This window comes from Lutra lutra, chromosome 10 (assembly GCF_902655055.1).
Source record: "Lutra lutra chromosome 10, mLutLut1.2, whole genome shotgun sequence".
NCBI classification, from domain to species: domain Eukaryota; kingdom Metazoa; phylum Chordata; class Mammalia; order Carnivora; family Mustelidae; genus Lutra; species Lutra lutra.
In genome coordinates this window covers 8645389-8670845 of record NC_062287.1, presented here as the reverse complement: position 1 = coordinate 8670845, position 25457 = coordinate 8645389, and the positions used below count along the sequence as shown (strand labels likewise).

At 42.6% G+C, this 25457-nt stretch overlaps 1 protein-coding gene and 1 pseudogene across 3 annotated transcripts in view; one reads left to right on the top strand and one right to left on the bottom strand.

Moving 5' to 3' along the window:
• Nucleotides 1–25457, top strand: part of ALG9 (ALG9 alpha-1,2-mannosyltransferase) — a 99509-nt gene that overhangs the window by 59204 nt on the left and 14848 nt on the right. For all 3 annotated transcript variants that reach the window (XM_047691231.1, XM_047691234.1, XM_047691232.1), the window contains exon 14: nt 11083–11213. In XM_047691231.1, the coding sequence (XP_047547187.1) occupies nt 11083–11213 (131 nt within the window). The remainder of the gene's footprint in view (nt 1–11082; nt 11214–25457) is intronic.
• Nucleotides 23053–25443, bottom strand: LOC125078473 (RWD domain-containing protein 1-like; annotated as a pseudogene).

Genomic DNA, 25457 nt, shown 5'->3' with positions numbered 1-25457 from the left:
AAAGTCCATAATCTTTCATGGTTCATCTCTCACTCCCTACTGCTCCCCCTTCATTTTTCCCTCCTCCTAATGTCCTCCATGATATTCCTTATTTTCCACAAATAAGTGAATCACCTGTTTTATATTGATGAAGCACTTAGAATTAAAGAAGCCTTATAAAAATTGAACATTTTTCAAGTATGCAGGCCCACAGAATTTCCCTCACCCTTTACATATTTAACAATGTCAGAACAACAATGATAATATCTTGGCTTTAAATAGCTCCTTGACATCAGCGAATTCAGAGAACTGAATGATCTTTACTTTACCTTTGCCTTCTTGACAAACGCATCTTCAGCTATGGTCAGTGTGAGAAGTTTTTGTAGTTGCCCAAATCTTGACAACATAGAAAGCAGATCCTGTGTATTTGTTCTCCAGTGCCGGATGTCTTTTAGTATGAAGATGTTTCTAATGATGAGCAGCAGTAGTTTTGAGAAGAGTGGAATCTCAGTAGAATCTACTGAGAACCAGTAGAATCACGAGTGTGTTTACACTCGTGATGAAATTATTTTCTCTACAATGATCTTTCCTTAGAGTTCAGAGCAATTTCCGTGGTTTCAGTCCAGATCCTGTGGAGACCTGGTAAAACCTCTAAGATTGAGTTAAGTGACTTCCCTAAGTGATAGAGCTAGAGTTAGAGGCGGAGTATTTGGGGTCCCATTTTTTGACACAAAAGATAATATTAGATCGACTTAAGTAAGAAAAGTCCTTGGTTGGGGGTGGGAGGTTTGGAGTAGCATTCTGCTTTTCTGCTGATGTCTTCTAGGAGAGTTTGCTATTTCAAATACTTGTTTGTTTTATGGCTGCTGATTGATATAATGTATATTTAAATACAATAGGATATATATATACACACACACAACATAGGATTTCTGGTTATAATTGTGTTTTTTAATAATAAAAATGAGGCTAAAATGGAGTTAAAGGATAGATTCTCACAAATTCTTTATATGCAGAGTATAGGCTTGCAGAACTGAACTTGTCTGCCACATCTTGTCTGTGAGTTGAGGAAAAGCAAGGAATATCCATTTGGAATTTCAGTTTGCTTTTGAGTGTTTTTTTTTTTTCATTTTCTGTGCTTGTTGGGTTCTCCACGCCATTCCCAGTAGCAGGAGTTCACTCATAGACCTGGAGGGTCTTGTGTATTCTCATCACAGTAGTGGGATCCAGGAATAGTTGTTGAAATTGATTTCTCTAGGCAACTTTCATACTTCAATTTTTCATTCTATGAAATACCCAAATAGTTAAATCTTGTTATGGTGAATTGTCTAGCCTTGCTCAAAATTAATAGTTTACTGGAGCTTGAACTCATTTTGCTAATTAGAGATTTTTTTTTTTAAAGATTTTATCTATTTATTTGACAGACAGAGATCACAAGCAGGCAGAGAGGCAGGCAGAGAGAGAGGAGGAAGCGGGCTCCCCGCCAAGCAGAGAGCCCAATGCGGGGCTCCATCCCAGGACGCCGGGAGCATGACCCGAGCCGAAGGCAGAGGCTTCAACCCACTGAGCCACCCAGGCGCCCCTAATTAGAGATTTTTTTTTAGTAGATGTATTACAGTGCGGTTTAATCTTCACCGTATGACATTTTAGAGGAGATAGATAGCCTTCCTGGAGCTAGAAGCTAAGAGAGAAAATTCTTGGCACTTAAAGATAGCTAGTCTTAGTTTTTATTGACACTTGGTGCTTGGAGTTGTCCAGCCTTCTGGTGTGCTGGTGATCGTTCTTTCCTTCCGCAAGTACTTTTGGACTGCTGCTGCGTGCCAGGTAAATACGGGCACCAGGGGACACCGTGCTGGCCAAGACTGACTCAGTTTCTGCCTCCATGGAGCTTAGAAGGCTCAACGCAGAAGTTCTGGGCTTCACTAGTGTTGCTTACAAGGTGATATGAGAAAATGTAATAAATCCAAATTTATTAGATGTTTTAGAAAGAAAGACATCCTGCATACTGCTTAGACGCATTAAATTCCTGACTTTTGCCAGCCGTTGTTGCTGTTTGACGCCTCAGTTTAGGAGCAGACTGTACTTAGCTTGGGGCAAAGTGAACCCTTTTCTCAACTTCGGTCCTCCCACTTGACTTAGAGGTTACGGGACAAATTGATTTTGATGGATCTTTCGCATTTTCCCCTTAAAGTCTTAGAGGATTCTTTACTGCGTTTGTTTACCAGACTTTTCAGTGACATTTGAGAAATGAGATCTCTTAAACATGGAGATGGTTTCTCTGTGATGTTCCTGAACTGCTCGTTGGCCCTTGCCAAAGATCTCTATTTTTAAAGCTATGTGCGTCATTGTCATTTCCAGCTGATAGATGCCTGAATGCAAGTTCACATCCTTCCTGTCTTAGGACTTGTGGGGCTTGGCTCAGGCAGCGGGATAGACAGCAGGGAAGGTCACTGAGAGAAGGAGGCTGGGCTGTGAGTTCTTTCCTTGTCCCCCACAGGCATACTACACTGTGATAAGTGTGTTCTTGGGTACAATTGGGGAACCCACCCCTGTTAACTTTTCTCCATGTCAGAGTCTCCTTGCAGCCTTTTGGTGGCTTTTGAAATCACTCTCCCCAAGTTTCCAAACTAGACTCCTTTGATTCTTCTCCTACAACCTCTCTAATGACCTCTTCTGTGCCTTGCTTCTTCACGTCTGGCTCAGTGCTGTAGGTGTCCTGCATGTTATTTGTGCTCTTCCATGCCTCTCTACTCCTCTCTTTTGTCCTGTTTCTTACCATTTCACCTTTTCCTCCCTTCTCTTAGTTACACCTTTTTTCTTGTACTCTTGTGCGCATTTGTTCACTGTGTTTTGGCACTTCCTGTGCACCTTGTACTGGGCATGGTTTGGGAATGCACAAGGGAATGAGATGGACACAGCTCCAGCTTCCACAGAGTTTATTGACTTCCCAGTTAATTCATAGATTTTATTATGGAGTTTTTTTTTCCTCCCAAGATTTTATTTATTTATTTGAGAACGAGGGAGAGAGCAAGAGGGAGAGGATCTCCAACACACTCCCTGCTGAGCACAGAGCCCAATGCTGGGCTTGATTCTAGGACCTGGAGATCATGACCTGAGCTGAAATCAAGAGTCAGTCGCCCAACCGACGGAGCCACCCAGGTGCCACAAATGATGGAGTTTTTTTAATGGAGACGTAGTGGTTGCTATGAGAGCATATAACTTGGCGAACTGTCCTAAGGAGATAATTTTTGGCTGGGATCTGAAAGATAATGGGAGATTTATGAGGTGGGAGTAGGCAGTGTTGCAGGCAGTAGAGACAGCAAACACCCATTAAGTCCCGTGTTCCAGGTACAGGGACCTTTTTTCAGTTCCTTCGTGTAAAATACAACATCTTTTCTCCATCTCACCTAGACTGACTCTTCATATGCAGTCCCCTCTTTTCTCCTGTTCACTGGGTTAGAAGTCTTGGTATCACTGGTTTCCTCTGAAATATGCCCGAGACTTACCCTTTCTTTCCTCTTTCCCCCTGCACAGAACCTCAGGGTGCCTTCACTCACAGCGGGGCTGAATGCCTTAGTGAGCTGAGTGCTTGCTTCCAACCTTTCCCTCCAGTACTGCTGTACGCCCCCCACCCCCCCCCCCCCCCCGAACCTGCGTAGCCAGTATGCATGCGTCTCTCTCTTTCTGAGACCCATTTTTAAATCACTTCACTTTTTGGCTGAAAGCCTAGAGTAGAATCCTGATGCACAGAATCTAGATTCTCTTTTTTTTTTTTTAATTTTATTTTTATTTGACAGACAGAGATCACAAGTAGGCAGAGAGGCAGGCAGAGAGAGAGGAGGAAGCAGGCTCCTCGCCGAGCAGAAAGCCCGATGTGGGGCTTGAACCCAGGACCTGGGATCATGACCTGAGCCGAAGGCAGCGGCTTAACCCACTGAGCCACCCAGGCGCCCCTAGATTCTCTTGATTTGGGTTTTCAGCCCTCAGATTCTCTTTCCACTTTTCTCAGTACACACCTCCTGGGACCAGCCGGTATTTCTCCTGTTTCCCCTGTAAACCATGCTCATTTCTGCTGTTTTGACTCTGTTCTTTCTTTTACCACTATCTCCAGGAAATCTTTTCAACCCCCAGTGATTTCTTCCTCTCTAAACTCTGATTGTTCTTATAATACTGACTTTCTGTATTTTATGTATGCTAATGTCAAATAGGTACTTAATAAAGGCGTTGATGATGCCCAGAAGACATTTTTAGTGTCATTTAGTAGCTGCTGCTAATTCATTGCTAATGGAGAACTGTGAGTAGTTAATCTTGTCGTACATGTTGGGCATAGCTTGAATTGACAGTAAACACTGATGGCAACTGAGAGCAAGAACAATTCATTTTAATGGGCCCTAATGCTCCAAAGCTCTTTCCTGTCAGTCAAGTTCTCACATTTCATGGACTTAGTCAAAGATTCCTTCTAATGTTACAGCGATCTGTGTAGTCCTTTATAATTTACAGGTTTTATTCAAGTGAATCCTTTCATTTAATCCTCATTATAACTCTCTGAGGTAAATGGTATTATTCTTATTTTACAGAAGAAATTGAGGCATAAAAAGGATAAGTGAGTATGGGTCAGCCATCTAGTTTGTGGTGGAGGCCAGACCTGAATCTAAGCCCCCTGACAGAGAGTTCCTCTTCTAATTGTTTAAATAAATGTTTTCTCTAGCTTTACTCAGATTAAATTGACACACAACTTTGTCTAAGGTACACAACGTGGTGATTTGATGAATGTGTATGTTGTACAGTGATGACCACAGTTGGGTGACTTAGCATGTCTATCACCACACATAACAAAAAGTTACCTTTTTTTTTTTAAATGTTGAGAACATTTAAGATCTGCTGTCTTAGGGCGCCTGGGTGGCTCAGTGGGTTAAGCCGCTGCCTTCGGCTCAGGTCATGATCCCAGGTCCTGGGATCGAGCCCCACATCGGGCTTTCTGCTCAGCAGGGAGCCTGCTTCCTCCTCTCTCTCTGCCTGCCTCTCTGCTTACTTGTGATTTCTCTCTGTCAAATAAATAAATAAAATCTTTTAAAAAAAAAAAAAAGATCTGCTGTCTTAGAGTTCAGATGTACAACATTGTATTGGCTCCCTCCCCCCCTTTTTGTAGAGAGGGTTTGGGGGGCGGAGAGAATCTCAAGCAGACTCCCTGCTGAGTGTGGAGCCTAACACAGGGCTCGATCTTACAACCTTGAGCCAAAATGGAGTTGGGTGCTTAACCGACAGCCACCCAGGCACCCCTACAACACCATATTGTTAATGATGGTTATTAGGCTGTACTTGAGGTCCTCCGAACTTCGTCATCCTGTAACTGAAATTTTTACCCTTTAACCTCTCTCAACTTCCCCCAGATCCTGGTGACCACCATTACACCTGTTATTGTGAGTTCAACTTTTCTAGATTCCACAGTAAGAGAGATCATATACTATGTCTTTCTCTGTCAATCTTACTTCACTCAGCATAATGCCGTCAAGATTAATCTTTTCACACGTAGCAGGGGTTCCTTCTTTTTTATGGCTGAATAATATCCCTGTGTGTGTGTGTGCATGTGCACATGGACTTTGACTAAGTCCATGAAATGTGACATGTGCATGTGTTACATATGTATCACATTTCATCCACTGACAGACACATAGGTTGTCTCTATATCTTAGCTCTTGTGAATAATGGTGCGATGAACATGGGATTGTAGATGTCTCTTCAGATAGTGACTTCATTTTCTTCAGATATATACCCAAAAGTGAGATTGTTGGATGATGTAGTAATTCTTTTTAAGTTTTTGAGGAACTTCCTTACTGTTTTCCATAATGGCTGTACCAATTTACATTCCCGCTAACAGTTTTCAAGCGTTCTTTTTTCTTCACATCCTGGCCAGTACTTGTTATCGCTCGTCTTTTTGATAATAGCCATTCTAACAGATGCGAGGTGAGTGGTATCTCATTATGGTTTTGATTTGCACTTCCCTAATGATTGGTGGCATCAAGTACCTTTTTATGTACCTGTTGGCCATTCATGTATCTTCTTTGGAAAAGTGTCTCTTCAGGTCTTTAGTCCATTTAAAATCAGATAATTTGGTTTTTTGCTCTTGAGTTGTATGTCCTTATCAGTTAAATGGTTTGCAAGTATTTTTTTTTCCATTCCATAGGTTGCCTTTTTATTTTGTTATTTGTTGTTCCTTTTCTCTAAATATCTTATTTCTTCTTTAATAAAGAACCTGCCCTTGGGGCACCTGGGTACTTCAGTCAGTTAAGTGTTTGCCTTCAGCTTAGGTCATGATCCCAAGGTCCTGGAATAGAGCCCTGCTTTGGGTTCCCTGCTCAACAGAGAGTCTCTTTCTCCCTCTCCTTCTACCCCTCCCCGCAAGCTTGTGCATGCTCTCTCTTTCTCTCTCTCTCAAATAAGTAAGTAAAATCTTTTAAAAAAAGAAGAAGAAGAAGAAGAAGAACCTGCCCATGATCATAGCTAACCACTTTCTGCTGGGAGCCTTTGTCCTTGTGTGTTTTAGTTGTTCATTAACTGCTTGCTGGAAAAAAAAAAATCAGCAGTTGCTTCCCAAAAAGGCTGAAGAGGTTATATATTTTTTTAATGGACTATTAACTCAAGTAATAGGATTTTCCCATGGGATCTTTCTAACAACATTAAATGGAATTTGCATATGGATGGTGTGATGAATGGAACCAAAAGCTAACTGGTTTAGTTGGGTATTAGTTAGTTACTACCCAGATTTTTGAGAGACCCCTGTACCCAGAACCAAATCTAGATAATCAGACCTGGAGTATGCCTGGCCAGAAAAGGCCAGGTTGAGGTCAAATATTGAAATGTTGTACGGAGGCCATCTAACCGAAGGAGGTCTTGGCATGAGACCGTGGGAGTCTCTGCCCCTGGTTGCTTCTATTTGACTACAGAGGCATGGCGCTTGCAAAGCTTTTAAAAACTTGTTTCATGTTTTTAAAATCCTTGGGAGCTACAGAGTGGGTGTTGAGACCAGAAAGTCTGCTTCCTGAAGTGTTTATGCGAAGAATCATTTTTAGAGTTATGTGGAATGGAATTGGGTCTGACGTCAGTTCCCAGTGTGCCTTCTCTCCCCTGGAGGAATAGCCCATATGTAGAGACAGATGTGAAACTCAAGACTTTTACATATAAATAATGCTAGGAGAGAATGGGAACAGTACTATGAGTTAGAGGCAGGGTGGGGGGATTGTGGGGAGAAAGATAGAGTTTACTGCAGGCTAAAAGTGAACAAGTTGTTTTTAAAAGCACTTTTTAAAAACCTTTAGTTGTGTATAACCCCAAAGCCTAAATGTGCACAAAACACAGGTGTACAGTAATCAGTAATATTAGAGCCAGGTGCCTGTGTAAACATCACCAAGGTCAAATACTAGAACATTACCCCCATCCAGAACACCCGCAGCAACTCCTTTTGATCACTGCCCACTGCCCCCTTCAGGGGGGCTCAACTGACTTTATATGGTGATAATTTCCCTGCTCTTCTCTCTAGATTTACCACTTTTATATGCATTCCTAAATGATTTAAATGAGTTTTGGCTGTTTTTGAACTTCATGTACATGGAATCATACTGCATTTTCTTTTTCTTTTTCTTTTTTTTTTTTTTTTTTTGCATTTTGGTCTTTTCCCTCAACACTTTGTTAATAATAATCACACATGTTGTTGCATGTAGCTGTAGTTTTTCTTTTGTTACTGCATAGTATATCTTTGTGTGACTGTACCACAGGGTATTATTTTACTGTTGATGGATGTTTGCTGTTTCTGGTCTGGGCCAACTGCAAATAAAGCCACATTGAACATTCTTGGATTGTCTTTTGGGGCATGTATTTCTATTGGATATACATTAGCTTGAACCACAGTGAAATTACCAATTTTATGGAATAAACAGTGAAATATTAATTATTTCATATGGTTCAGTCTAAAACCTGGGGATATAAATGTTGGATCATAGCAAATGTATGTATTCAATTTTTGTAGATTCTGTGAAATAATTTTCTAAAAATGTTGTGCCAATCTAATCTCCTGTCAGCGAGGGATAGATTTGCTCCACATTATGGCCAGCACTCGGTATTGTAAATTTTCATTGTGATTTTGATTTGCATTTCCTTGATTACTGATGAGGTTGAACATTGTTCATTTGTTTTTGGCCATTTAGATTTCTTCTTTGTACCCGTCAAGGTCATTTGCCCATTTCTTTTTTTTTTTTTTTTTTTAAGATTTTATTTATTCACCTGACAGAGACAGAGATCACAAGTAGTCAGAGAAGCAGGCAGAGAGAGAGGGGGAAGCAGGCTCCCTGCCGAGCAGAGAGCCCGATGTGGGGCTCGATCCCAGGACCCTGAGATCATGACCTGAGCTGAAGGCAGAGGCTTTAACCCACTGAGCCACCCAGGTGCCCTCTCTAGACCTTTTTAATCATTTCAAACTGAAAATTGATATGCCTTAGATAGTTTCTTATTTTTTTATTTTTAAAGATTTTATTTATCTATTTGACAGAGGGAGAGAGAGATCACAAGTAGGCAGAGAGGCAGGCGGGGGGGGGGGGGTAGCAGGCTCCCTGCTGAGCAGAGAGCCCGATGTGGGGCTCGATCCCAGGACCCTGAGATCATGACCTGAGCTGAAGGCAGAGAGGCTTAACCCAGTGAGCCACCCAGGAGCCCCCCTTAGATAGTTTTTTAATCCATTCTTCCATGATGGTCTTTTGAGTTGTTTTTACCTCTTGTCTGTTGTGATTAATGCTGCTGTGAACATTGGGATATAAATACCTGTTTTGGGGCACCTAGGGTCCTGGGATTGAGCCCCTCATTGGGCCTCATTGGGCCTCTCAGTCACTCTGCTGCTACCCCTGCTAGTATTCCCTTTCTCTCCCTCTTCTGTCAAATAAATAAAAATCTTAAAAATAAATCAGTATATAAAAATAAATATCTGTTGGGGCACCTGGGCGTCTCAGTGGGTTAAAGCCTATGCCTTCAGCTCAGGTCAGGGTCCTGGGATCGAGCCCTGCATTGGGCTCTCTGCTCAGCGGGGAGCCTGCTTCCCACCCCACCCTGCCTCCAACTCTTCGTACTTGTGATCTCTGTCAAATAAATAAATAAAAATCTAAAAAAAAAAAAAATACCTGTTTTTAGTCCCTGCTTTCAATTCTTTTGGGTACTAGAAATGGAGGTGCTGGATCTTAGGGTAAGCAGTGATTTTTAAAGTGCACTATTCAGTGGTGTTTAGTACATTCATACTGTTGTGAGGCCATAACCACTAATTTCAGAATATTTTCATCCTTCCCCCACCCCTTACCCCAGGAAAACCCCATGCCCATTAAGCATTTACTTCCCCCGTCCCTAGCAACCACTAATTTGCTTTCTGTCTCAATAGATTTGTCTGTTCTAGACATTTCATGTAAATGGAGTCACACCATATGTGGTCTTTTGTGGTTGGCTTATTTCACTTCGCATCATGTTTTCAAGGTTCATCCATGTTATACAATGTATCCTTTTTAAGATTGAACAATACTTCATTGCATGTATTTGCCACATTTTAATTATATGAATATACCACATTATAAATTGATCAGTTGACAGATATTTATCAATGAAATTCCATAATTTTTTATAGAGGACTTTCCCATATTTTTGTTAGATTTATTCCAGGGCATACATTTTCATATTCTTATGAATTATGTTTTTATAATATAAAAACATACATAATTTTGAGGAATAAAAACATTTTCTATATTTTCTGCTGTTCTGTAGGAATATATGACATTGATGTTTACATCCTGTAAGTCTAAAGTTTGATAAACTCTCTGAATTCCAAACATTTGTTGGGCAACCAGATTTCTTATATACCAGTCATATCATTGTGATGAGTGAGTTTTATCATCTCTTTCCATGTCTTCTGTCATTTCTTTCTTTTACCTTACCCTGCTGACTGGAATCTCTAGTACAATGTTGAATAAAGTAGTGGTAACTCTTGACTGATTCCTGATCGCAAGGGAAGAACTTTCAACCCTTTACCATTAAATATGAGGTTTGCTATAAATCTGTTTATGTTTCCAGTGGCCTTTATCTTAGCTGACACCTGGCATTCTAGGAGGACTCTTCATTGGTTTTAGTTTGTAAGAAACGTTTAGATGAGTTCCTGAGAGCGTTTCCCTTCTGAATCAGTCATTTGGGCCAGTCTTGATAGGACTTTTAAAGTCATACTGACTTGGGTCTGGATCTGGCTCTGTCATATACTTGGGATTTTTGGCTAGGACTAGGAACTAGGGACTATTTAACAGCAGAAGTATCATAGCGTGTTCTGTTCAATTAGTCAATTCTGTGAGAAGCATGGTACTTGTATAGTTTTAAGTGAAATGTATTAATATTCTCTTATGATTACCTGTGATGCTCTGATGTATCCCTGTTGAAAGCAGCTGGATGGCTATAGTTTTGCTAATAGTTGCTATATATTTTTTGTAACCTTCTCCACTCTTACAGTTCTGATACCTCAGTTTTACTGATCTTTTGCTACGATGCCAGTTCCCGTGTCTCTGTCAGTTCTCTTGAATTTGTGAAGGAGATGATGATGTGTGATATTGCTGTGCCACTTAGGAGGTGTAGGGTGACCTCACATGGCTCTGTCAGCAGGCATAGGGCTTCTCACACATTAGCGTACGTGGTTAGGTGATGCACTTTCAGTCTCTGCGATAAGAGGTGGTAGATTGGAAGGGAATGATAGAAGAAGAGAGTTTTCTGAGTTGCTTGTGGACTCATGTTAGCTTCAGAAGTGCCTGTGAGGCCAGAGGAATTTAATACCCAAACTCGTGTCAGAACTCCCAAAGCTTACCTATATATTTGGCTGGGTGGTTGCATGTCTCTCTCCTGCAACCAGGAGCCTAAATAATTTCCCAGCACCCAACACTGTCATCTGAGGGGAGAGAGCACAAGTAATGTTGTCCAAGGACTTGGAGGTTTGTGTTTCTGAAACTCTGTGGGAATTTTTAGGATTGTAATTAATGTTCCTTATCCTGAAAGGACCTTTGCAATTGCTGATGAAGCGTTGGCCTTTCTCCATTGCAGATTGACATCAGTAAATGCCATTATTTAGTGGATTTGGACACCATGAGAGAAACGCCCCGGGAGCCGAAATACTCATCAAATAGAGAAGAATGGATCAGCTTGGCCTACAGACCATTCCTTGATGCTTCTAGGTACGTGGCTAGAGATGAACTAGAGATGGGCATTTCATGTAAATGGAGTCACACCATATGTGGTCTTTTGTGGTTGGCTTCTTTCACTTAGCATCATGTTTTCAAGGTTCATCCATGTTATACAATGTATCCTTTTTAAGATTGAATAATAGGGTGAAAATTAGAATCTTGATTGAATAACTTCCAGTCTTGGGCTGACTGTAATAGCCATCATTTCCTTTTTATATGGACCCAAACACATCTTCTATTCTTGTCCAGCTTCCTGAGAAATCTAAAAGAGTGCTCTCCTTTTCTAGGCACTGAATGCAAAATTTATTCAGGTATCATCCAAATAAAAGAAACTAACTAAAACAGATCCACTGGAGACAATGCAAATAAGTGTTTGACATGGATGACTTTTGGCAATCAACTTCAACTATCTTCCTGAGAGTATTATAACACTGTTAGGAAGATTGACTATGTCCTTTAAGGAGCTAGAAGTTCACATCCATTATTTTTAGGGTTAAGGCTCAGTCAAGGAAGGGGTAGGCCTTACTTGATCTTAAATAGAAGGACCAAATGTGGGGCGCCTGGGTGGCTCAGTGGGTTAAGCCTCTGCCTTCAGCTCAGGTCATGATCTCAGGGTCCTGGGATGGAGCCCCGCATCGGGCTCTCTGCTCAGCGGGGAGCCTGCTTCCCCACCCTCTCTCTCTGCCTGCCTCTCTGCCTACTTGTAATCTCTGTCTGTCAAAAATCTTAAAAAAAAAAAAAAAAAATAGAGGGATCAAATAGACCAGGGCTTTTCTGGCTCTTCAGAAGGGCCTGAGAAATAATGACAAGAGGGAAGTCAGGGCCGTCAGGTGAAGGAGTAATGGGGTTGAGTTGGAGGAGTCAGGTGTTTTGTGGGTAGAAGTCCAGGGAGGCCTGGTGGGCAGAGTTGCAGAAAGGAAAAGCTAGAGGACCAGGTCCCGAGAGGCAGGTCTGGGACTCAGAAGCAGGGAAAAAGGTGTTTTTAGGAGGAAGGAGTGCTCAGAAGCTGCTGATAAAGTTGAATAAGAACAACTGTTCATTGGGTTAGGCAGCTGATCAAAGCAATTTTGGTGGAGTGGTAGAGGCGTGGTGACTTGAGAGAAGAGGAGGATGAGAGCAAAAGTAGAATTGGAGATGGTTAAAGAGAGAAGTCAGAGAAGCAGAGGGAAGCAGAGAAATAGGGCCAGTTAAGTGTCTGTCTTTGGCTTGGGTCATGATCCTAGGGTCCTGGGATTGAGCCCCACGTGGGACTCCTTGCTTGGTGGGGAGTCTCCTCCCCCCACCCCCGCTCCTGCTGCTTGTGTGCATGCTCTCTCGCGCTCTCTCTCTCTCTAAGAAATCTTTAAAAATTTGCCATTTTACCTATTTTAAGTGTATAATTCAGTGGCATTAATTATATTTACAGTGTTGTGCAATCCTTACCATTATCTTTTTAAAAAATTACCATATGCATTTTGTAAGTTTAAGGTGTACACATGTGTTCATGTATTGCCATATGATTGTGACAGTAGCATCAGTTAACACCTTTATCATATCACATATTCGCTATTCGTGTTTCTGTTGAGAATGCCATTATCTATTACCTATTTCAGTAATGATTGTATTAGTATGCCAATGGAAATGATCTCTTAGCTGAAAAGTGATTATGTAGGAGAAAGGAAGGAATTGCGGGAGCAGTGCCCTTAAGGTGGGAGAGAGGAGACATACCTGTAAGTAGCGGAAATGTTTTGGACAGATGGGCGGTAGGTAGATCATCTCTCTGCAGTGAAGGAGAAGTTCTGTGTCTGTACCGGCCAGTATAGGAGCCAGGAGCTGCATGTAGCTTTTAAACATTTGAAATGTGATGACTGTGCATGAGGAACTGAATTTTTAATTAATCTTAATTTAAATAGTCACATGTACCTGCTAGAGAGAGCAGACTAGAAACCGGCAGCAGGTCGGTGTGATAACGGGAGTCTGGAGGTTCTCTGGCCTGTTTTCTCCGTGAAGCAGGAAGTTAGGAGAATCAGATGAGAAGGGACTATATGGGGATGAGGTCAGAGAATTAAGGAGAGGGAGATAATTGAGGCAAGTAGGAAACAAAGAAGCTCAACAAACAGTATGATTGGAAGACAAGATCAAGAACCCCCCTGAGTTTTAAGTGGGACCAGTGTGGTTGCTTTTTTCTTCTCTGGCTGTAGAGAGAGCCACAGTGCTGAATCACAGAACAGGTGAATCTAACCAGAGGGTTTTTTTTAGTTTTTTAAAACAAATTCATGGAAGTATAATTTACATACCATAAAATCCATCCATTTTAAGTGTCCAATTTAATAATTATTAAGTTTGCCAGTTGTATGTATGTAAGTGGAATTATGTAATACATGGGGTTCTGTAACTGGATTCTTTCATTTCGCATGTTTTGGTGGTTCGTTCATGTTATAGCATGTATCAGTCGGTGTCCTTCTTTGTTGTCGAATACTATTCTATCATATGGATATAAGCATTTTGTGTACCTCTTCCCCAGTTCATGGATACTTGGGTTATCTCTACTTTTTGGGTATTGTAAATAATGCTGCTGTGAACATTGATGCACCCTTTTGTGTGCAGGTTGGGTTTAGGCCAAGAAAGTTCAACAAAGGGCCCCTGGGTGGCTCAGTTGGTTGAGCGACTGCCTTCAGCTCAGGTCATGATCCTGGTGTCCCGGGATCGAGTCCCACATCAGGCTCCCAGCCCCACGGGGAGTCTGCTTCTCCCTCTGACCTTCTCCTTGCTCATGCTCTCTCTCACTGTCTCTCTCTTCTCTCAAATAAAATGTTTAAAAAAAAAAAGTTCAACAAAGCAAGAAGGGGACAAGGGAGTTGAGTTTATGGAGGAGAGTGGTCATGGCTGTGAGCTGGGTGAGGAGAGTTGGGGGTTCTGAGGGAGTGGAGGGGCCTGAGAGGTGGTGGAATCATGGATTGATACTCACACATGGTCAGATTGGACCAGTCATAGGAGAGACCTGGAAGGGGAAGCCGCAGTGATGTTGGGAAGCTCTCTGCATCACATACGGTCTTCGTTATTGTTACTTGATGTGATACTTGGGGTAGGTTGCTCCTGGGCCTTCTATTCTGAGTTGGGAAAACTGTGAGAACATGAGGTCTGGCCCTGGGAAGATCTCCAGCTCTGAGGGGACAGCAGACCCCAAGCAACCTTCCTGTTAGCAAAGGGAAACTGAGTGGCTCACAAATACGGACCAGCAATACATTGGCTACAGAACAAACTCTGTTAATAGCAAGTGGGGCAAGGGAGTAGTTTTCTGGTGACTCTTTTTCCCCTTTTAGTTTTGAAGGGTTGACATGAGAAGGGCTGCCCATCTCCCCATTTCCCCTTCTGGTGGCCCCCTAGACCCACAGCTCGTGCCCGTAAACGGAGAGCCTTTGGGACAAGGCAAAGCAGCATGCTTGGACGCTTCCTATGTGAGAATTTGAAAGCTCTTGATGAAGGAGCCAAAGGTTTGGCTCGTGGTGAGCCAAGCGTGACTGGAGCCCCTGGTATGCCACATAGGTGCAGTGGCTCCTCTGCGTTCAGGCTCCTCAGCGCTCCTTTCCAGAGATGCTGCTTGCTGCTCCCCACTGAGCCTTCTGCTTCCCTAACAGGCCGGATGGTCCGGCCAGAAATAAAGCATAATGGGCTCAATTTGATTAACTTTATCAAATATCTTCTACCTTTAAGACTTTAGACTGTGTGTAGACAAGACCGCTGCCTTGGGGAGTTTATGGTAAACCTGGAGAGAAACACCATCAGAGAAGTGCCACTGAAGCATAGGAGGGGTGTGGCAGTTCCACGGGACTGGGGTGGGAGGGACCCAGGAAGATCCCAAGAGGGAGTGACATCTGAGATTGCATTGGTGATCGTGTGGGAGGTGCACTGAAAGGAGGGAACGTTGGAGGCCCAGGAGGAAGTCAGGAAATGATTCTGGTTGGCTAGATGAGAGGCAGCGAGGGAGTGAACTCAACTGCAGAGCAGGGGTAGACTTACAAGATGCGGGGTGTCAGGAAGATCAGGCCAAAATTCACCCAGAATCCCACAGCTTGCACAGTGGCCTGTAGCAGCAAGCTTTTAGTAGTCTCCTGTGCTCTATCAGAAGTGTTGGGGATTGGTTTCTCTGGCAGGGCTGGTCCCTGAGCAGAAGCGTTTCCAAGTTTGAGCAGAACTCGGTAGAGCCACAGACCCCAAACTTAACTCATTGTATGTCCCGTTTGTCGCTGCTGCTGCTTCGTTTCCCCTCTGCCCTCTCCGCACACCTCTGGTGCAAGGGGAGGGAGGGAGGTTAGTGCCTTCAGAGGTTTTTCACTTCCCATAAATTTTACTCACTTCCCATAAATTGGCATTCTTTTCATGACCATAGGCTGAGAAAGAAAAAAAAAATCTGCTGGTTTAAGAACTGGGAAGGTACAATTCACTTGAAGGTGTACAGAGTGCATAGAAGAGAGTAAGGGGTCAGAAGATGCGGCTTGCTGGTTGTTCCTGATTCCCAGATTTACTGAATTTACACTAGAACAGAGATGGTAATATTTTATCTCTTTCATGGGAATGTTGCAAGGATTAAATGAGAGTGGAAATATGAAGATGTTTTTAAATTCTAAAGCATTGTATAGATGTCAGGCTTTTCAATTAATTAGCACGCAGCCTCAGGGGCCAAAATTATTCTGAGTTTCTCTTTCTTACTTGGCATTTCCTGGTATATATTGATGTCATTGAAAGAACAGTGGGATCTCACAGCCCAGTCTTTTTTTTTTTTTTTTTTTTTTTTTAATTTTTTTATTTTTTTTCAGCATAACAGTATTCACCAGTCTTTTTTTTTTAAAGATTTTATTTTTATTTATTTGACAGACAGAGATCACAAGTAGGCAGAGAGGCAGGTGGTGGGGGGTGGTAAGCAGACTCCTGATGTGGGGAGCAGAGGGCCCGATGTGGGCTTGATCCCAGGACCCCGAGATCATGACCTGAGTGGAAGGCAGAGGCCTCAACCCACTGAGCCACCCAGGCGCCCCTCACAGCCCAGTCTTGCCACAGCAGTTTATAACCGTCAGCACCATGACGTCTCATGTTGCTGACTTGGGATGATTAAGTTGGGCTGTTCTGTCAGAGCCTGGGTACCTTAGGGAGACTGCTCTGAGGTGGTTCATGAAATGCTCTTGGGAGCTTGATCCTGGGATGCCTTCCAGCCCTTTCCCTGGGGTTGTTACATTTCCTCTGTCTTCTTGAGACCCTGGTTTTTCTACTTGAGCAATTTCTGTAACAGAGAGAAATATGGCACCATCTGCATGAGATGGTCACTCATGTCTTAGACCCTAGACTGGATGGGGCTGCAGACCTAATTACTCTCTAGCTCCTCCTGAGGAAAGGGGAAGGTTTTAATAAGCCTGTGACATACTACCACATGCTCTTTTAGAAATGGAAGCCAATTAGTTTCTCAAAGGTTTCAGGCCCTAAAACTTTGAGGGTTCACTTTGAGAGATGATGTTTTTTCTTTATTCCATTTTCTGTTTATCCATCTGACATGCATCCAATCAACAGATTTTTTTGAACACCACCAGGCACTGCGGGTGATCCTAGGTATATAGTGATGAGCAATACGTGCGAATTCCTTGTCCTCTCAGACCTGGATTTTAAACAATAAGCATACAAATCAATATATAGTTACAACCCGCTTTGGGTGCTTTAAAGGAAAAGTCCAGGGTGCTCTGGGAGAAGGGAGTCAGCAGCAGGAGGCACCTGCATCTTAGAGCTCGGAGCCAGCTGGTTAGGCAGGTTTGAAAATCAGAAGATATTACGTCCTTGTCACAGAGCTGGATTTTTTAAGGGATGTAAAAGAAGTAATGAGAGACAGATTTTGCCCTTAAATAACTTACAGCTTGTGTAGTTACACATGCAAAAAACGACTTGAAAATAATATTAAGACTATAGGAAGTGCCAGCTTATGTGCTAGAACTTTCAAGAAAGGGGAGATCTGTGGTGGTCAGGGTATGCTGAGAAGCTTCCTGAAGGACCTGGCTGCTGAGTTGAGGTGTAGAGGAAAGGGCGGATTCGTACCGGTGGTAGAGACAGCAGAATCATCTAGATAGTTCAAGGAGAGGACATCATGAGCCCAAGCGGGAACATAAAAAGAAGCCCTTTGAATGGAGCGGCTGAGGGTTAGTCAAGAAGAACTTAATTTACCTCTTTCACTGGCTTAAGTTGGCTTTTGGGTAAAGGGATTTATAAGTGATCATCCAAAATCAAAGTGCTTTTGAAAATAAAAGGAGCCCTGTCCTGGGCAAATGAAGATGTGTGGTCACCCTGCTTCAGTGTGACCAGAATACAGGGGCTTGCCTCAAAAGCAGGAGGGAGGGATGGAGCGTGGATGGTTCCTTTGCCCAGCCGATGTGCGGATTTGCCCATAGCTTGCTTACTTGATTTAATATGCTGACATTCCTTGGTATTGTAACCTAGGCTCGGTCTCAGCCTTCTGAGAGGGAAGGAATCTGGATAATTTGAAGACCATATTGGCACATAGAAATATCCTATGTGCAGACTCAGCTCCAGGGGAAAGCAGCCTAAAGATGATTAGAACAGTAATGATCTTTATTAGTCAATAATTGTGACTGGGATAAATTTAGGAATTCTGAGTATCTGTGAATACAGGAAGAGGCTTGTTTTCTGTTAAAATTGTTGCAAGACAAGCAAGGCCTTTCCTGTTGGGCTAATGGAGCATGACTCCATAAACAGGGCTAAATGTCGTTAGCCCAGTTAGGTGAATGGCAACTCAGAAATTCATTTGTTCTTTTCCCATAGGCCACTTCTCTGTATTATGAGAGGCCTAGAGACCCCTGCCTGAAACAGGACCTAGGCAGAAGTTCTTACTCATGTTCTGGTCTCCCCTTACACACAGCTGGTGCCAAAGCCGTGCCTTTCTTTCCCTGAGTTTGCCATGTTGATGTCTGGCTAATTTTATAAAGCTTTCTCTGACTCCCAGGACATGGGGTCTAAACTAGTTATCAATATCACTTTTTAAAGCAGACACATTTGTTACCCTATGGCCGCCTCATATTACGTACTTTCTAAAATAAGAGAGGAATTTTTTCCTTTCTTTGAAGCATGATATAATTGTTGCTTGTATAAAATAGCTTGACGCGTGGGTGGATTGTAATACCTAGTCTGAGATTCCCCAGAGAGGAGTGAAAGGAGAGCGTTGCCGTGAGTTGCCAGCTCAAGGGTGGGTTCCTTCCTAAGTGTGGGGAGAATGTTGGACTGTAGGAGTCTGGTGGGAAGTGCCTCTCCAAGACCTTGGAGTTGACCTCCCGAGACCAGGACCTGTTTGTAGCTTTGGAATCAAGTTGGGAGGCCCTGCCCCTGCTTCACACAGCTGCTCACTGTCCACGCCTTCCTCCCTCCGTACAGGTCCCCTTTGTCTGGCTTGCTTTGCTTTACCTTGGTTTACGGATTGTGAGATTTCCTTCTTTCTTATTTTGGACATATAAGCTGCCTCTAACTGAATTTTAGGCTTGCCTGATGAGGGGCTTGAGATAATTTGAGGAGCCTTACATAGGGCAGGATTTCAAAGCCCTGCAAGTTTATAGTTACAGGTGAAAAGTAGATGCAAGTAAGGAGTTAAACATTCACGCCTTCAGCTGGCATGGCAGGAGAGGGACCTCCTGCAGTCAGAGGGCCTTGACAACAGCAAGATCGGGACTGTGCGGACGGCATCTGTCCCCTGTGTTCTTTCAACGCCCAGCACAAGATTCTCAGTGGCCACTAAGCTTTACCTGCCATGGAGATTTTTATTTTTTTATTTTATTTTATTTTTTTTTTTTAAGATTTTATTTATTTATTTGACAGAGAGAGATCACAAGTAGACAGAGAGGCAGGCAGAGAGAGAGAGAGAGAGAGAGGGAAGCAGGCTCCCTGCTGAGCAGAGAGCCCGATGCGGGCCTCGATCCCAGGACCCTGAGATCATGACCTGAGCCGAAGGCAGCGGCTTAACCCACTGAGCCACCCAGGTGCCCTATTTTTTTATTTTTAACAGAGACCACGACTCTTCTTTTAGCCTCCAAGAAGAAGTGAATCCAGCAGCTGTGAGGCCTAAAGAGTCTGTGGCACCTGTATCCATTTTGGTCCTATGTGGTGGTCTGGTTGGTGGCAGCCATTGTGTCCCCAGCCCCTAACCCCAGCATAAACAGGATTGTTTATTTCTGGAAGAGAAGAAGATGATCCTGGAGAAACACCGTTAAGAGCAATTGAGTTGGAATCTTTTGTTCTAGTTATTGCAGTGTAACAAATCATTCTAAATTTAGCAATATAAAAGAATAGCAATTATTTATTGTTTCCCTCATGGTTCTGCGGTTGACTGGGCTCAGTCAGGCAGTTCTTCAGCTGCTCAGAGTTGTTCGTGCATTGGCCGTCAGATGGTGGTTGGGGCTAGAGGCCTTTCAAAGGCTTCCTCATGTGTCTAGCAGTCCATGCTGGCTGTTGGCCAGAACACCTACCTATGGCTTCACCCCATGGCCTATGCTTCCTCCCAGCATGGTGGCTGGCTTCCAAAAGCTAGTATCTCAAAAGCTCTAAAGTTTTTTTATGACCGAGCCTGGGAATGCATACAGTGTCTCACTCGTGTCTCATTCTGTTCATTGAAAGCAAGCCACTCGAATAACCCGTGTTCAAGGGGAGAGGAATTAGTTTTCCCTGTCCATGGGAGGAATGTCAAAGAATTATGGATGTGTTTTAAAGCCATCACAGCTCTTTTGATGCCATTCTTCATCCAAATTGGATAATTTTTGAAATTTTCCTTTTTAAAGGAAATTTCTAGCAGAAGAGACATATGGTGCACAAAATAGTCCAGCAGGCCGTTCGTCTGCAGCTTTTGCTACCCAGGTGGGAAGGGAGTCTACACCCTATGGCAGTATTTGGTTGCAGGCCAACAGTTTGACTTGCTTCAGATGGTGTTCACGTCCTTCGGGCAGAATTAGTTCTCCCTCCTAATCAGTAACCGCAGTGCTCTTGTCTTTTCCTGCACGGCAGTCATGGTGGAACCGCAGCTCCTTCAGCTCTGCCGGGAATACTGAGAAATTGTAAGGAAGACGAGATCAGGGTTTCTGAACTTTGTAATTCCTTATAGCGCATTATTCTCACTATTTTGTTTCTTTATCAGTTTTTGGCCTCCCCCCTCTTTTTAAAAATCTTATCCCAGATACTTTGCTGGGACCTTTCTTCCGGCAGAGCTACACCAGGCTAGATTTGGCTTCAAAACACATTGGCATTTTGCTCCCCGCAGTCTTCAACTGCTTAATCATTGAGATCTGCTGACATTTTAAGAAGAACAGACCTTTTTTTTGGTTTTGTTTTTCTGAAGCTCAGAAACTGTGCTTCCCGGTGTTTTGAAATTCTCTAGAAAGAGGCTGTGTACAGACCATCTGTGCTGAGTGCTATAGAGACTCAGGTTTGCAGAGTGTGTACAGTCTGTAGGATTGGCCCCCCTTTCAGCTTAGACCAGGCAGCTGGCATCATCAGAGGTCCTTTATTCTGAGTTCCTTGAGGGTAGAAACCACAAATCTTCTTGAATCGCCTCAACACCTAGCACATACTAAGGTCTCAGGAAATATTTATCAGTTATTTATTGTATTTCAGGGTTTTTTAAAGTATAGTTGACATACAATGTTACATTAGTTTGAGGTGTACAACAGTGTTTCCTCAAGTTTATACATTATGCTACTTTGACCACAGTATAACTGCCATCTGTCACCATACATCACTCTTACAGTATCATTGGCCATATTCCTTATGCTGTGCCTTTTATTCCCATGACTTATTTATTCCATGACTGGAATCCTGCATCTCCCAGCCCTTCACTCATTTTGTCCATCCCCTACCCACCTCCCGCTAACATCCCTCAGTTTGTTCTTTATATTTATACGTCTGATTCTATTTTTTGTTTATTCATTTGTTTTATTTTTTTAGATTCCACATATGAATGAAATCATATATTATTTGTCTTTCTCACCCTGACTTATTCACTTAGCATAATATCCTCTGGGTCCATTCATGTTGTCTCAAAACGCAGTGTCCTCCCTTTTTATGGCTGTGTAATATGTTCATTGTGTATATATACCACATCTTTTTTTTTTTTTTAAGATTTTATTTATTTATTTGACAGACAGAGATCACAAGTAGACAGAGAGGCAGGCAGAGAGAGAGAGGGAAGCAGGCTCCCTGCTGAGCAGAGAGTCCTATGTGGGACTCGATCCCAGGACCCTGAGATCACGACCCGAGCCGAAGGCAGCGGCTTAACCCACTGAGCCACCCAGGCGCCCCCACATCTTTTTTTTTTAAGTAAGTTTTTAATTTTAATTCCAGTATATCTAACATACAGTGTTGAATTTCTTTCAGGTACACAATATGATTGTGATTCAATAATTCTATACATTACTGAGTGCTCCTGATGTTAAGTGCATTCTTAATCCCCTTCACCTGTTTCACCCATCCCCCTCCTTCCTGCCCTCTGACGACCACCACTTTGTTCTCTATAGTGAGAGTTTGTGTTTTGGGTTCTCTCTCTTTTCCTTTGTTCCTTTGTTTCTTAACTTCCACATATGAATGAAATTATGCAGTATTTGTCTTTCTCTGACTGACTTATTTCACTTAGCATTATACTCTCTGGGTCCGTCCAGTGTATTGCAAATGGCAAGATTCATTTTTATGGCTGAGTCATATTCCATTGTACATATGCCCAGTGCATCTTCTTCAGTCATCTATCGATGGGCACTGGGGCTGCTTCTGTATCTTGGCTGTTGTAAATAATGCTGGAAGAAACATAGGAGTGCATGTATCTTTTTGAATTAGTGTTTTCATTTTCTTTTGGTAAATACCCAGTAGTGGAATTAAAAAATCATACTTCTATTTTTAATTTTTTGAGGAACCTCCATACCGTGGTAGTACTAGTTTGCATTCCCACCAATGGTGCCCAAAGGTTCTTTTTTCTCCACATCCTTGCCAACACTTGCTGTTCCTTGTGTTCGTGATTTGGGCCATTCTGACTGGTTTGAGGGGGTATCTCATTGTGATTTTGAATTGCATTTCCCTGATGATGAATGATGTTGAGCATCTTTTCCTGTGTCTGTTGGCCAGCTGTGTGTCTTCTTTGTGAAATGTCTGTTTAGGTCCTCTGCCCGTTTTTTAAAGGGTTTGTTTTCTGATGTTGAGTTGTATGAGTTTTTTATATATTTTGAATATAAACTGTATCAGATATATCATTTGCAAATATCTTCTTCCACTCAGTAGGTTGGCTTTTAGTTTTACTAATGGTTTCCTTCACTGTGCAAGAGCTTTTTATTTTGATGGTAGTCCTAATAGTTTATTTTTGGTTTTTGTTTCCCTTGCCTGAGGAGACACATCTAGAAAAATGTTGCTATGTTTCTCTGATGTCAGAAAAATTACTTCCTGTGTGCTCTCTTATAGGATTTTTATGGCTTCAGGTCTCAGATTTAGATCTCTTTTTTTCTTTAGAGATTCATTCATTGTTTGAGAAAGGGAGAGTGCATAAGTTGGGGGAGGGGCAGAAGGCGGGAATCTCCAGCAGACTTCCTGCTGAGCCAGGAGCCCAGTGCAAGGCTCTATCTCAGGACTCTGAGATCATGACCTGAGACAAAATCAAGAGTCGGATGATTAACTGACTGAGCCACACAGGTGCCCCTCAGATTTAGATCTTTTTTTTTTTTTTTAAAGATTTTATTTATTTATTTGACAGAGCGATCCCAAGTAGGCAGAGAGGCAGACAGAGAGACAGGGGGAAGCAGGCTCCCCACTGAGCAGAGAGCCCGATGTGGGGCTTGATCCCAGGACCCTGAGATCATGACCTGAGCTGAAGGCAGAGGCTTAACCCACTGAGCCACCCCAGATTTAGATCTTTAATCCATTTTGAGTTTTACTTTTGTGTGCGGCGTGAGAAAGTGATCCTACTTCCTCTTTTTGCATGTAGCTGTCCAGTTTTTTCATCACCATTTGTTGAAGACACTCTTTCCTATTTATTGTGTGTTCTTGGTTCCTTTGTCAAAGATTAATTGCCCATAAGGTGTGGGTTTATTTCTAGGTTCTCAGTTCTGTTCTCTTGATCTGTGGGTCTGTTTTTGTGCCAGTACCATACTGTTTTGATTACTACAGATTTGTAGTATATCTTGAAATCTGGAATTGTGATACCTCTACATTTGTTTTTCTTAAGATTCCCTTGACTCTTTGGGTCCTTGTGTACCATACAAATTTTAGGATTATTTGTCCTAACTGAAAAATGCTGCCAGTATTTTGCTAGGGATTGCTTTAAATTGTAAATTGCTTTAGGTAATATGGACATTTGAGCAGTATCCGTTTTCCGAATCCATGAGCATAGACTACCTTCCATTTGCTTGTGTCCTCTTGAGTCTCTTTGGTCACTCTTTCCAGTTTTCAGAGTACAGTTCCTTCATCTCCTTGATGAAGTCTATTCCTGGGTATTTCATCATTTTTGGTGCAAATGAAAATGCTCTTTTCTTAATTTCTCTTTCTGCTACTTTGTTATTAGTGTATAGAAATGCTATAGATTTCTGGATTATTAATTTGTATCCTGCCACTTTACTGAATTTGTCGATTAGTAGTTTTTCGGTGGAGTCTTTAGGGTTTCCTATGTATAGTATCCTGTCATCTACAAATAGTGAAAGTTTTACTTCTTCCTTACCATTTTGGATGTGTGTTAGTCCTTTTTCTTGTCGAATGGCTGTGGCTGGGATTCCAGTACTACGTTGAGTACAAGTGATGAGCGTGCGCTTCCTTGTCTTGTTCGTGATCTTAGAGGAAAGCTCTCAGTTTTTTATCATCAGGTGTGATGTTAGCTATGGGGTTTTCTGTTTTTGAAATTTTGAGGTCAGCTTATTAAGTTCAGTGGGAAAGCTATTAGAAAAATACTCTCCAGAAAATTATTTTCTCTTAGAAAAAAAGGAAAGAAAAGTCAACACCTCAGCATAGCCGCAGGTGCTGTGGCAGCCATGCCTCCCTGAAGAGGGGGCTGGTTGGTTAGATCACTCTCTGGGTCTGCAGGACTGTGGTTTGAATCATCCTCCTCGTCCTCTAGCTCCAAGTCCTCTGTTTCCTGGAATAGAAAGTCATCTACCTCCACATTGTTTCCAGCATCCTCCAAACACTGCATATCCAGTGTGTCACGATCATGATGTGTTTCGAATGGTTGTTTTCCACTTAATTCATTTTCTTTTCCTGCTTCTTCTTTCATTCATTTTTTAATTTCCAAGAGTTCTGGAACAAACTTGGCCTTTCCACTTAGGAAATTCGCATTTGTAACAGGAGTGGCATGAAGTAATTTTTCTTCATCTTCTGCTGCTGCTTTCTCTTTTTGTTTTATTTTCTTCTCTTCCAGTTTTTATTTGGTTGCTTTCATTTAATTTTTCTTGCACAATGGTCACTAAAGTAAAGATCGTTACCCTACCGAGATTTTTTTCTGCCCGTAGTGCTAACCATTTTAAAATGTCCAAGACAGCATCATCTTGTAGATATTTCCGGGAGAATATTTCATAAAGAGCGGCTTCAACTGGGTATTTGTCACTATATCAGTGAACTTGAGGGTGGTCTGGACGGTTTCATCATTTTCTCCAGCCTCAGATGTCAGAGTAATTGTGAAACTGGGTGCATTTTCTGATAATACCAGTTAATGACCCTCTCAAGCTCCTCCTCCCCATCCCATCTTCACAGCACAGCTGTACTGCAGGTGAGAAAACAGGAGCAGGACTGGCCCTTGACAGGGGGAGCTCATGGACCTCTGCTGTGAAGGAGCTGGGGTAGATGGGCTCCAGAGCCTCCAGCTTGTGCTGCTCCTCACCATCCTCTGTCACCGTGGCCCCCACCACTGCCCGTGGACTGCCCAGCCACCCAGGTGGCGTGCTGCAGTGGCGACCACGGTGCACCGGGATTGCTGGCAGTGGCCAGGCCAGCGCAGGTGCAGAGTCCCTGGCTCTGAGGCTCTGGGCCCAAAACCAGGCCCCACCTGCTGAGCAACCCTACTCAGGGCTCCACCTCACTGTGGGGTTTTAATGTATGACCTTTGTTGTGTCACTGTATGTTCCTGGTAAATGCACTTTGTTAGGAGTTTTCATCATGAATGGATACTGAATGTTGTCAAATGTTTTTTAAGCATCTAGAGAGATGATCATGTGATTTTTTTTTTTTTTTCATTTTGGTGTATCACGTTGACTGATTTGT